The sequence below is a fragment of the Muntiacus reevesi genome, chromosome 2 (assembly GCF_963930625.1).
Source record: "Muntiacus reevesi chromosome 2, mMunRee1.1, whole genome shotgun sequence".
Taxonomy (NCBI): Eukaryota; Metazoa; Chordata; class Mammalia; order Artiodactyla; family Cervidae; genus Muntiacus; species Muntiacus reevesi.
In genome coordinates this window covers 277780621-277794725 of record NC_089250.1, presented here as the reverse complement: position 1 = coordinate 277794725, position 14105 = coordinate 277780621, and the positions used below count along the sequence as shown (strand labels likewise).

At 47.3% G+C, this 14105-nt stretch overlaps 1 protein-coding gene across 1 annotated transcript; it reads left to right on the top strand.

Moving 5' to 3' along the window:
* Window positions 1–6579: 6579 nt before the first annotated feature.
* On the top strand, window positions 6580–13656 carry LOC136157687 (putative killer cell immunoglobulin-like receptor like protein KIR3DP1). The gene is made up of 9 exons (XM_065919492.1): window positions 6580–6613; window positions 6755–6790; window positions 7940–8215; window positions 9083–9382; window positions 10389–10688; window positions 11657–11707; window positions 12454–12552; window positions 13337–13389; window positions 13501–13656. The coding sequence occupies exons 1-9, from the start codon at window positions 6580–6582 to the stop codon at window positions 13654–13656; spliced, it is 1305 nt and encodes a 434-aa protein (XP_065775564.1).
* Window positions 13657–14105: the final 449 nt, after the last annotated feature.

Genomic DNA, 14105 nt, shown 5'->3' with positions numbered 1-14105 from the left:
ACCACACACACACACACACACACACACACACACACACACAAACACACACACACAGACATATGCAAATGTGCAGAAAATAGGTCATTTAACATTTGTGTGCTGTCTCATCTCAGCTCTTCTGATAACAGTCAGCTCAACAAGTCCCTTTTCTCCTCCCAATTGAAAGTAGATTTAAGGTAGACTCTGTCATTTCCATCACCTGTTAGTGGGTTTTTGCATTATTAAGGGGCAATTTTCATAAGAAAAATCCACATAAATCATTTAGAATGCTGGTTGACATGCCCATATTGGAATAATTGAAGGGCAAGAATTATTGTTTTTAATTTAAAAAATTACATTTATACTCTCATTTCCCTGTTCTCTACAGCAGCTAATATAATGTGACCTTCATAAAGCTTTCTCATCATACAGTCTTTTGCTTGTATATTCCATTTTTATTAAAAATTAAACCAGCATCCTTGAACAGTGGACAGCACTGTACATGCCCACCACCAACTCCCCATCTTCCCAGAGAGTGCCTGTGTCCCACGTTCTATTGAATATCTATTCTCTTTAGAATGTACTCGCTCCTCCCGCATGGTGTCCATACCTCCTCAGGCAGCCTCTTCCCTCAAGTACAGTGTAGACGCTGTTGTTCAGTCACTAAGTCATGTGTGACTTTTGTGACCATGGACTGAAGCTCGCCAGGCTTATCTGTCCTTCACTATCTCCCAGAGTTTGCTCAAATTCAAGTCCATTAAGGCAATCATGCCTTCCAACCATCTCATCCTCTGTCGCCCTCTTCTCCTCTTGCCCTCAATCTTTCCCAGCATCAGGGTCTTTTCCATTAGTCAGTTCTTTGCATCATGTGGTCAAATTATTGCAGCTTCAGCTTCACCATCAGTCCTACCAATGAATACTCTCAGGGTTGATTTCCTTTAGGATTGATGGGTTTCATCTCCTTGCTGTCTAAGGGACTCTCAAGAGTCTTCCCCAGCACCACAGTCTAAAAGCATGTTCTTCAGTGCTCAGCCTTCTTTACGTCAAACTCTCACATCCATATGTGCCTACTAGGAAACCATAGCATTGACTATAGGGACCTCTGTTGGAACAGTGATTTCTCATACACTGTCGAGGTTTGTCACAGCTTTTCTTCAAGGAGAAAGGTCTTTTAATTTCATGGCTGCAGTTACTATCCCCAGTAATTTTGGAGCCCAAGAAAAGAAAATCTGTCACTGTTTCAGTTTTCCCCACTTTTTTTTTCTGCCATAAAGTGCTGGGACTAGAATTCATGAGCTTCATTTATTTAGTAGTTTACAGTGTAGAAATAGACCCGAGTTATTCTCATAATTCCTCTTTTAAAAAAATAATTGAATATTAGCTTTTGATGCCCGCATTCTGCAGAATCTGAGTTCTTCAAGGATCTACAGAAGATGGGTTTACCTGGGTCATGTGTGTGTTTCTGCTGTGTGACACCAATGCCTGGGACAGAGTAGGTGCTCTGCAATAACTTATGAACTGACCTAAGATGTGAAGTAAATTTCTGGAGGGGACTGGGAAAATAAATTTCTAAATCCTAGCTGGAACCAGACTGCCTGGGGCTGAATCAGGATGAGAACCTGGGTCTCACCCTATAGAGCAGGCAGTTAGACCTAGCCTAAAGAGAAAGAGCTGAGACCTCAGGTCTGGGCTGAGAGGCCTCCTGAGCCCTGCCTGGAGACATCAGAGCCAGGTACACGGAGGTAGGGGCTGCCCCCTTGCTGCGGGTCCACGGCCGTGGGAACCCCAAGGGGCGGCAGCAGACCCCCAGGGACCACATCCTGTTTGTCCTCAAGGGCCCCGTGGTCTCCTCACCTGTACAGGGCGGGGGTGGGAGTGTCTAGGCGCCCAGAGTTGCTGACACGCCTTCCATCCTCTCTTTGCTTCTCTGCCTCGGCCAGTTGTGGAGGGCAGGAGGAGCCCGCAGGAGGGCACAGGCCACCCACCCCCACCCCCAGTTCACAGGAATGTCAGGGCTCAGGCGGCTGGAGGGACCAGGGATCCTGATGGGGAAAGAATGAGCCCAGGCTTTCACTGGCAAATCTCTCACTTCCAGGGCTGAGTCTGGGCCAGAGGACCCCGAACCCTGCAGGTGAGTCTTCCCAGGGCTCCTGGGTCCCCATGTCTCACTTCACTCCCAGGAATTCAGTGGGGGAGGAGGTGGGGGCACTGGGATCCTAGAGTGATGGTGGAGAAGCCTGGAAGGGCTCCTGAGCTGAGCTGGGGAGTGTGGAGTGGGGAGGCCCTGGGTCTCAGGCTTTGACTTCCTTCCAGGGACTTTCCAGAAGCTCACAATCTGGGCTGAGACTCGTTTGCGCCAATCAAGGTGCCCATGTGAATACACCGTATGCAGAGTTGGAGTGTGAGCGTGAGTACACAGACCATCAGGGAGTATGCTGCAGTTGACCTGCAGTATTTGGGGAAGGAAATGGCGACTCATTCCAGTATTCCTGCCTGGAAAATCCCATGCACATTGGAGCCTGCCAGGCTACAGTCCATTAGGTTGCAGAGAATCAGACATGACTGATGAATTAATTTTCCTTCATTTCATTTAAGATTTATTTATTTTACTGGCTCCATTTTCTAATCTGATAATATTTATAGTTTATTGAAGTCTGGTTGACTTACAGTGTTTCAGGTGCACCACAAGGTGATTTTCAGTTATACAAATACACATACATTACTTTTCAGATTATTTTCCATCTTAGGTTATTGCAACACATTGACTGTGGTTCCCCGTGCTATACAGTAAATCTTTGCTGCTTGCTGCACATCTTTTTTAATTAGAAATCTGGCACTTCTATTCACACTTCTATTTTTAAATTTATGGTATCTTCCACCTCAGCGCTCTGCTACCCTGGCAGTGAAAGCACGATGCCAACATCCCACCAGGCCCACGTGAAAAGGAAATGAAAAACAGTGGCAACGTGAATTGTGGGAGGAAATATTGAATCACATTATCTACTGTTGGGCTTCCCTGGTGACTCAGATGATAGAGAATCCGCCTGCAAGGCAGGCGACCTGAGCTCGAGCCCTCAGTTGGGAAGATCCCCTGGACAAGGAAATGGCAACCCACCCCAGAATTCTTGCCTGCAGATTCCCTACGGACAGAGGAACCTGGGGGATTGCAGCCTGTGGGATCACAAAGAGTCAGACGTGACTTAGGGAGTAAAACTATTCCCAAGGCTCTGAACTTGAAAGGTATTACACTTTCCCATTCGTAAAGAGGTATAAAGCGGCAGAACACACAAAACCTGTTGTTTCATCAGGGGCTTAGAGGGAGAGTATGACCAGACATGCATGGAGAGCTTCAAGAATCAAGGATATCAAGATTAAAAGTTTTCCACATTGGTGAGGACGTAACGATAGCTATGGCTGATCCATGTTGATGTATGGCAGAAACTAACAATATTGTAGTTTTCCTTAAATTAAAAATAAATAAATTAAGGGGAAAAAAAGCTCACAACAGGACTTCCCTGATGGTTCAGTGGTTGGGAATCTGCCTGCAGATGTGGGGGACAGGGGCCTGATCCTGGGACTGGGAAGATTCCACATACCTCGGGGCAGTTAAGGACGTGGGCCACAAGCCCATGTGCCTAGAGCGGGTTCTCCAGAACAAGAGAAGCCAGGGCGCTGAGAAGACCCTGCACCACAGCAAAGAGCAGCCCCTGCTTCCCGCAACTAGAGAACGCCTGTTCCCAGTACACCCATTAATGAATTAATTAAAGCATTGCACCAACGAGCCACACCTACTCCTCTTTTAGTGTGTGTGTGTGTGATGTAAGTATGAAAGTGTGAGTTCACCGGTGGGTGTTTAATCTGTATTGTTCTCTCTTCTCCTTGGAATTTTCTTCCCAGTGGGCTAGTGTTATTTTACATTCACTAAACACTGTTTGACCATTCCTCTCACTCCCCAAAAAGCCCATCTAACTCAGGTAATATGATTCTTTGGGGGCACAAGTCTGCCATCTCGTTGGTCTGCTGGCTTTCCAGACAAAGTCACTATTCTTTCCTGAAGTCTTCATCATTCCGTCCCTTGACAACAACGTGAGGTTGGGCTCAGAGCACATTCATGAGACATCAGCAGAGGTGTCGTTCATTTTAGACAAAATCCGTAGGCGTCATTCTCACAATTGATATTTGTGGTTTAAAGGAAGATATGCAGATGGCAACAGGCATATGAAAAGATGCTCAGCATTGCTCATTAGTAGAGAAAGGTCATTTGACACTGCGATGTGGTACCACCTCATACTGATCAGAATGGCCATCATTAAACAGTTGATGAATAATAGATGCTGGAGAGCACGTGGAGAAGAGGGAAGCCCTCTTACACTCTTGGGGGAGTGTAAACTGCTACAGCCACTATGGAAAACAGTAAGGAGAGTTTCCATATGATCCAACAATTCCAGTCCCGAGCATATATCTGGAATAAAACGATACCTTGAAAAGATTCATGCACCCCTGTGTTCAGAGCAGCAAAACTTACAATAGCCAAGACATGGGAACAGCCTAAATGTCCATCGACAGATGAATGAATAAATAAAATGGATATGCTTATACACACAGAGAATGGAATACCACCCAGAGATTTAGAAAATGAAATAATGCCGTTTGCAGCAGCATGGATGGACCTGGAATTATCATATTAAGTGAAGTAGACAGAAAGAGAAAGACAATGTTCATGTGATATCACCCATCTGTGGAATCTAAAAAGAACCTATCAATGAAAGAGGAACAGACCCGCAGACATAGAGAACAGGCTTGTGGTTGTCAATGGGGAGGGAAGGATTGGGAACTTGGGTAGCAGATGAAATCTATTTTTACATAAAATGGATTAACATAGAGGTCCTACAGCATGGCACAGGGACTTCTATTCAGGATCTTTCCATAAATGATAATGGAAAAAATATATATGTCAAGCTGAATCAATTTGCTATACTGCAGAAATGAAATACACTTCAAAAATTTTTTTATTTTAAAATTTATGGTTTATATTCTGCAATGAAATAATATATGGCAGTAAATATGCACACACTGAAATGACAAAAAATATAGATCAATTCTGAAACATGATGTTAAGTAAATAAAAGGAAATTTTAAGAAGAGTGACGGTATTCTTAGTCTTTTACACACATAATGATCAAGAGGAGATTAGATTTATTATTATTTTTTTATTTGTTGGAGGCTAATTACTTCACAACATTTCAGTGGGTTTTGTCACACATTGATATGAATCAGCCATAGATTTACACGTATTCCCCATTCCGATCCCCCCTCCCAATTAGATTTATTATTTAGGGAGCATCAATAATGTTAACAACCCCCGACCCCAGCAAAATGGTGTGGAATCACTGCCCTTACTGAGGTTCTTTCCTGTCTATGAACAACAGCTGATATGGGTGTATGGCTGCTCTTGGAGTCCGGAAACAGCTGGGCCATTTTGTCCCTGTTTGGAATTGATTGTTGTGGACATGCCTCTCACTCAAGCATTCTGGAGTTTAGAAGTCTCTACTTGACATATTTTGTGTTCATTTGAGTATGTAGTAAGCAAGGTTGACCACCTTTTCAGGCAGAACAAATTCCCCTCCCAAAAATACACCAAAGTCTTCTTTACAGACATTATCTTTGTGTACATGTGTGGTCCTTGCATTGGAAGGGGATCAAGAGAGAGAGACAGAAAGGGTGTTGTGTGTGCAAAGTTTCCACTCACAGTCACGAAAGAATTTCAGATGAAGAAGAGTCAGAGAAAGACAAATCACATGATTTCACTTATTTGTGACTTCTAACAAAATGAACTAATTTATAAAACAGATTCACAGAGAATGAACTTACAGACATCAGGGAGGATAGTGTCAGGGGGAGGTTAGATTGGAAGTTTGGGATTGCCTTATACACAAAGATGGATGACCAACAAGTACCTACTGTAAAATCAGAGAATTCTACTTAATATTCTGTAACTACATAATTGGGAAAAGAATTTGAGAGCAATAGATGCATGTATATGAATAACTGAATCACTTTGCTGTACAGCTGAAACTACCACAATTAGTTTCTTAATCACATATATTACAATATAGAATTTTTAACAATTTTCAAAGAGCCATAAAATGCATGTTTGTTCCTCTCGTAAGAATGCAGAATCAAAGTCTCTATTAATGAGTCTTTAATTGGTAACCTGTACTGAGCCAGAGATACAAGGTGGGTACTTGTGATTTCTTTTCTGCAAAGACTTAAGGTTAATGACATTTATCACGAGCTTGGGAAAAGCATGCTGCATGGTATATACAGAATCACCATGACTACTTCCTAAAGGCAACAAGAACCTGTTCAAGTCCTCCTGTGTTTATAGTGTTCAGGGGAACAAAAAGTGGCGCTCAGGTCATAAGGCGACCTCAGTGACGAGGCTCAGACAGACTTCCATCCCTGATGTGAGAAGAGGCTGCCCATCGTCCCCTGTGACCTGCACCAGGCTGACAGTACCAACAACACTGCCCGCCTTCCGCATCCTGTGACTCGGTCAGCTTTGCTCAGTCCTGCCTCCTGCCTCACAGAAGCAGAGCCATGCGCCCCACACTCCTCAGCCTCCTGAGTCTCGGTGAGTCTGGAAAGATTCGGCAGGTTTGGTTTATGGTGGAAATCGGGGGTCTTCACACCACTGACCAGGTTCCCTGGATGAGGGTGCAAGGAGCGTGGGGTCCATCGGGACAAGCCATCTCTGACGGGCTTTTCCTTCTAGGATTCTGTGTGAGTCTGAGGATCTGGACAGCTGTGGGTGAGTCCTCCCCATCCCTTATTTCTGTGTTCAGCAGAGCAGGCGGGGCTGAACAGATGACACGAGGGGCAGGGTGAGACCCCTGCCAGTACAGTGAGAGCCGTGTGCCCTGTGGATCCCAGGTCCTCTATTCCCTTGATACTCATCTTCACTCTCTCCAGAGGTTAGCCCAGCTCTGGACTCTGGACCTGAAGGGACAGTGTTAAGTCTGGGAGCTGGGAGCTGGGTCCCCTGACTGCCATTTCTATCATGAGAGGGAGCGAGCGGCTGCAGCCCACAGACCCCTCTCCAACAAGGTGGCATGTCCAACCGGCCCTTCACAACAGGATCTGCAAGACCGCCTGCTAGAACTGACCCCAGGGAAGGGTCTGGGCATCAGGCAGGGCACCTGGACCTGGTCCCACATTTGATGGAGGCTAGCTAACAAAGGAGCGGGGTTCATGGTTTCCTTCCTGCTTTTCAGTCAAGTGGCATTTTCTGTCCTTAGTTGTGTTACTGTAAGTCGCTCAGTCGTTTCTGACTCTTTCTGACCCCATGGACTGTGGCTCAGCAGGCTCCTCTGTCCATGGGGTTCCCCAGGCAAGAATCCTGGAGGGGGTTGCCATTTCCTTCTCCAGGGCATCTTCGCTACCTGAGGACTGAACCCTGCTCTTTGCGGGGAGATTCTTTACTGTTTGAGCTACAACAAATACAACACGGAAGTCCTTTAACTTTTTTTCCATGCATCATTTTTCTGTGGTGTTTTCCTTTGCATGCATTGCACAGTGTGCAGGATTTCAGTATCCTGATGAAGGATTCAACCCAGGCCCTTGGCATAGAAAGTGCTGAGTACTAACCCCTTGACCTTCTAGGAATCCCCAATGTTTTATGTTTTGAGAGAGTTTTCAACATTTTGTCAGTCCAAGGACTTATTCTTCTCCTGAGAAGAATCACTGCTCAGAATCACATCCTTAGGCTCTCCATGATGTCTGTCCTGGGTTGACTGTGTCTCTGTCTGTCCCCATGCCCTAGGTATCCTTGAATGTCAGGGTGATGCACTTTAGAGTTGCTACCTTGGAAGAATTGAAGGGGAAGGCCTCCAACAAGAGCAGTGGGGAGACGGGACTGTTCCTATTTTCCTCTCAAAGCCTGTGCCTCCATCTCTCCTAGGTGAATTGGAGAAGCCCTCTTTGTCAGCCTGGCCAAGCCCTGTGGTTCCCTTAGGACAGACTGTGACTCTCCAGTGTCACTTCCGTTCTCCACTTAAGAGATTCAGACTGTTCAAAGCACATGGGACCAGTTTGTCTGAGCTCCAGGGAAATCATTTCAACAACTTCACCCTTGGCCCGGTGACCAGAGAACATGCCGGGTCCTACACATGTTCTGGATTCTCCAGGTTTCTCCTGTTGCCCATACACAGTGACCCCCTGCACATTGTCATCACAGGTATGAGGGGTCCAGCCAAGCCTGGGACAGCCTTCTATGCAGGCAATCCCACCCTAGGTCCAAGTTCCTTATGTGGTTCAAGACTTAGTGATTCCTAGCCAGAAATGAATCAGGAAAGAGAACCCAGTGTGAGAGTTTAAACTCTGGGTGTTGAATAGATGGGGTCCCCGGTCAGGAAGGAAAAGACTCCCTCAGCATTAGTTAGACAGGATGCGGCCACTGCCTGCCAGCAGGGGTATGGGGAACGACCCTGATCCAGCACCTGCCACACAGTAGGGAACTGTAGTCCCCGATGAAGGAGCTGGAACCCCAGGGAGGAGTCTCAGGAAAGTCTCCAGAGGCATGAGATGGGGTCAAATGGGAAATGTTCCCTTTTCTCCTCCTCCATCCCACCATCCTGCCAGTCATCGCCCACATTCTATATGAGTGTGACGGGAACAGGGAATGTATCCTCAGAACCACCCAGCTCCCCACCACGCATATTAGGGATTGGATAAAGCTGAGAGCATGGCAATCCACTCCAGTATTCTTACCTGGAGAATCCCGTGGACAGAGGATCCTGGCAGGCTACATTCCATGGGGTCCACAGAGTCAGACACGAGTGAAGTGACTGAGCATGCATGCATGAAGCTGAGAGCAGATCCATCATCTAAAGAGTTTAGAATAAGCACAGAGGAGGCTGGAGGTCTTGAGCAAAGAGAAACAGAAAAGCATGAGCCAGAGCCAGAGAACAAGGCTAGAGAGAATGCAACAGTACAGACAGGAAGGGTCATTGGCTTTGGTGGTTCCATTTTTCACACCTTCAGCTCTCTGGGGAAACACTGAAGCGGGATGACTCACTGAAGCTCACAACCTCTTTGCTCCTAGGTGTGCTCACAAAACCCGCCATCTCAGCCCACCCAGGCCCCCTCGTGCAGGAGGGAAGAAATGTGACACTTCACTGTCAATCACAGCTGCTGTTTGACAAGTTTATCCTGCACCAAGAAAACAGCACAGGGCATTTCCAGGCACGTGGAGAGACGTTCATGGGCAGGCATGCCGCAGCTGACTTCTTCATTGGCCCCATAACTTTGGTGAGAGCAGGCACCTACAGATGCTACGGCTCTCTCAGCCGCTCCCCCTATGAGTGGTCAGCCCCCAGCGACCCCGTGGACATCGTCATCACAGGTGAGTGTGTCCAGACCAGTTCCCTCTGCTGTCTGTGTCACAGAAGGTCTGGTGTCCAGTCCAGCATCAGTACTGGGAGACAATGACAGGTGTGCAGAGACACTCACACACTCGGAGAGGGAACAAACCAGAGGGAGAGGTGTGAACACGGAAGGGAAATGAGAACAGAGTACCTGCCATGTGGTAAAGAGAAGACACAGCTGGTGACAGAGTGAAACAGCAAGAACGTGAAAGAACGATCAGTGGAGAAAGATGTACCAGAGCAGGGACCCGGGCAGTTCCCGGCTCAGGCAGCCAATGATGCTTGGTTAAGGGGCTGGTTTTCCCACCTTCACGTCAGAGCTCCCTTCCCCTGTCCGGAGCGCTGTTGTACCAGACACCCTTGCAGTCCGGCCCCTGGGTGATCGAGATAGAGGTTGACACCGTGAAGTTGCTCAGCCTCAGGTTTAACCCCTCCTTCTGCACAAAGAGGGGGAAGTGGTCCCTCCAACCCTTCCCACCAAGGAGTTCCTTCCAGCCCTGGGAGTGGGCAGAGCAGTGTTGAACACTCCCTCAAGAGTGAGGTGGTCAAATATCCTGTGAGGTTCTGCCAATTTCTACTCCATAATATCTGCATCTGGATCATTACCATGTTTCCTTAGGGTCCCAGAAATAGTTAGCAGGTGCCGGTTTTCAAGAGCGGCCCATCTGGTTGGTTTTTAAATTTTCTTTTTTGGTTGAATTCTAGTTGATTTAAGATGTTGTTATTTCCTGTAGTACGAAAGAGTGATTCAGTTGCTCATTTGTTTATATTTCTTTGTTTAAAAAAGGATATTAAGTGACAATCCATTATTAAAGTTAAGTTTGAATTTTCCCCTGTGCTGGGTATTCCTTGCTGTGGGGCTTTCTCTCCTGGCAGTGGACGGCCTTCTCATTGCAATGTTTCTCTCGTTGCACACTTCTGGCTTTAGGCCTCTATTTAGGACTAGAGCTACTCAGTGCTCTAAGATCAAGGTCTTCCTTCAAGGTCTGTGCAAGAAACCCTCTCTCAGAGACGAGAGGGGGCCAAGGGTGAGGTCAGGAGAAACGGAGACCTTGCTCTGCAGCTCCGAGCGCGCCTTTGACCAGTTCCATCTGCTCAGGGAGGGGGAGAACCTTGGGCGCCTGCTCGCTGGAGGGCGGGGCCCCCGCAGAGCACTCCAGGCAGCGTTCCCTCTGGGTCCTGGGGTCCCAGCCCACACTGGGGTCTGCAGGTGCTACGGCTCCTTCACTTGCTCTCCCTATGCGTGGTCAGACCACAGCGACCCCCTGCTCCTGTCTGTCACAGGTGAGGACCCTCCTCCTGGCTCAGCTTTCTTGTTGCTATCCAGTCGCTAAGTTGTGTCCCGCTCTTTGTGATCCCGTGAACTGCAGCTCGACAGACTCCTCTGTGCTTCACTATCTCCCCTTCGTGGATCACGGCCTTGTCATGATGAAGGTGCTTGTGTAACTCAATGAAGCTATGAGCCATGTCGTGCAGGGCCACCCAAGCCTGATGGCCATAGTGAAGAGTCCTGACAAAATGTGGTCTCCCGGAGGAGGAAATGGCTACCCACTCCAGGATCCTTGCATCGAGAACCCATGAAGATTCCCATGCTTTACAATATAGCAAATGAGATTGCGCTGTGCAAAAAGTCCATTTGGCTTTTTCCATGACATCTTACTGTATCATGAGCTCTGTCTCAAGGGCCCCGTGCTGGTGTCAGGGGACCTTTGGGCTTCTGGAGAAATGGAGGCAATGAGAACCAGAGAGGAAAAGAGATGGTCGATGACATCTCAACCCTCTTCCACCTCCTGTATGGATGCTCTTCATCAGAGACCTGTCTATCCAGGCAGATAAAGAAAAGGGTCAGGGTAGACCCAGGAGGAGGAGAGGCTGGGCTGCTTTGGGAAGATCAGAGATTGCATCCGCCCCTTGCTCTTAGTGTTCTCCCGAAGCATCTCTGACATACAAGTGATTTCCCAATTAAGGAGCATAGATATTCATTCCTGGAGCAGAGAGAATATCTCTTGCTTATAGCTTTCTTTCACCACCAGGCATATCCTTCCTGCCTCCTTCCACTGTCACTTCTTTGGACGGAGGGTCTACTCAACGCATTCATGGGGAGGGACCAGAAGCTCTCCCCTCCCCCATCAGTGCTCTGGGGGATGACAGAGTCAAAAGACAGGCAGGAGGTCAACCTTCCAGAAAGAATAGTCCTCATTCATGGGGCGAGGAAGGTTACTTGCTCACCCCTTCTGTCTTCTTTCTCCTAGAACCCACTACAAGTACTTGCCCATCAACCATGAATCCACACACCACAGAAGGTAAGTAAGATGGACTCCTATCTCAGTAAGTCTCTGAGAAGACAGAGGGTTCCTGTGTGAGTGTTGGTTCTACCACCTCCCATTTCTGTGACTTTGGGCTCCTCAACGTTCCTGTCATATCAGCATTTGAGATCATGGTCTGGATTAGAACCAGAGGGGGCATTGAGTTTCTCATGCTCTGGGACTGGCAATTTCTAAATTGGAGAGAGTGAGTCTGAGTGACCTGACCCCATGCTTATGAGAGTTGCTTCCCCTCCCTCCACCAGGATCTTTGCAGAAGGATGGTGGGGGTGGGGAAGAGGAAAACTGTAGGGAGCACTTTAATATGTGCTATTTTTTGCTATTGTTTTATGAAATAAACATTCCACTGTTCAGAAATAGAAGTGTCATGTCTTCTTGAGAATTCCATTCCAGGTATATGTGGATGGAGGGGTAATCATATTGAGGATTAAAGGGGTCTCCAATCATGCATAAACACCATGCCTTGATGAGGGGGGCCAGAGAAAAACTGCATCAGTGCCCGAGGGACCTTGGTTCAGACCTCTGCTGGTCTTGCACAGCCTCTTTACTTTATCCATACTAGCATCCCTCCTGGATGCTTTGGTACCTCCTGGGAATTGGAGACCATAACTGATGAGGTTGAGAGATGCTGACACACTTTGACACAGAGATACTATAAATCCTGTGTGTAGTGGCAGGGTGTATGCAACGAATAACCAGAACTTCTCCCGTTTGCTTGTTGGCAGAAGCACAGCTTCCTCAAGGCCACTCCAGCCAGCTGCACCTTCTCTTTAGGCTCTCCGTAGCCTTCATCTATACCAGCATCTTCCTTGCTGTTCTTGTCTGTCACTGGTTTCCCAAAAAGTAAGCATGAAGAGCCAAATTGTCACTGGAGTTCTACCCAAAATCATAAGTTTGAAGGAGGGAGGCACAGGGTCATCTGACCCAGGGGGAGGTGGGCTCAGAGCAGAGAATGGCGTTGTCACTTCCTGTAGGTTAAGAACTGATTTCCGTTGTTGTAATCCCTGAGGGAATATCTTCCAGAGAACCATGGAACCCTGTTCTTAATATGAAAATATGTGTTCATTTATTTCTGGCTGCAGCAGGTCTTGGCAGCAGCATGGGGGATCTTAATTGTGGTGCTGGGGTGCAGTTCAAGGCTCCAAAGCTCACGGGCTCAGCAGTTGCAGCCTGTGGGGTTTAGCTGCTTCACAGCACGGGGGGTCTCAGTTCTCCCACCAGGGACAGAACCCACACTTTCTGCTCTGGAAGGAGGACTCTTTATCCCCGGCCACCAGGGACGTTCCAAGCCCTGTTCTTCCCTCCAGCCACAGCCATCTGTTCTTCACCCCTTTATGATCTTGGGAGTCTGCTGATACGCATTAGAGGATGGTCCATAACAGAAGATGTAGGAGAGGCTCCGTGTGTTTGCACAGGTTCCAGAGAGAGTCCGCAGTGTTTCGGCTTGTATATGGGATTTTTTTTTTTTTTTTAATTTAGTGGAGTAGACAGGCGCAGCAAACTGGGGCACACCCAGGCCTTTTTCTGGCTTTGATGTCCCCACCAAAGATACGGAGATCTAGAAGAATGGCCCCCAACCTAAGCGCCTTGACCCTCTTCCATTTGTAGACGCTGCAATCATGGAAGGAGAGCCCAAGGAAGACAGAACAGTGAACAGCGAGGTGAGTCCTCCCTGCCCAAACCCTTGCCATAGCCCGAGCCCCTACAATGCCCAATGCCCCAGCCTTCAAAGATCGCCTGTCTGTCCATCAGTCACACTTCCTTCCTCTCAGGACTCTCCACCGGAAGACGTAGTATACGCCCACTTGGACCACGGGACCCTCTCTGAGAGATTGTTCACTCTCACTATCCTGAACCCCATGCACCTCTCTGCTGATCCCAGTATGTATGAGGAATTCGATGTAAACAAAGACCATGCTGAGTCCTGACCTGCCCCATCCTTGAGCACGCAGAATGTTATAACAAAAAAAAAAAAAAAAAAAAAAAAAAGACTGGATCTCTTTTGGAAGGGGTTCCTCCGTGGATACTCCTTCTCCTCCTGCAAAGCAGCCCAGCAGCTCTGAGGTTAAGAGTGGAGTCCAAGAATTATAGGATTGCCTTCAGAAATCTCACAACCTATTAGTAATCCCCTGGCTATTCTAATACTCTATTTTAAGTATCAAATCTTTGGGGAGGAGTTATTACAATCAATTCCTCATTCTGGGTAGGTTGCCATGATCATCCAACTTTTTCTAGAATTCCAGGAAAGCATAAAAATTTGCAAGTTGAGCCTTCAAATTATTCAGTTTGAAATAATAGAAAGTCAATTTAAAAAGCCTCTGTTCATTAATAGTTTACAAGGATGAGCTTATTTACAAGACAGAAAGAGATTTGAAGA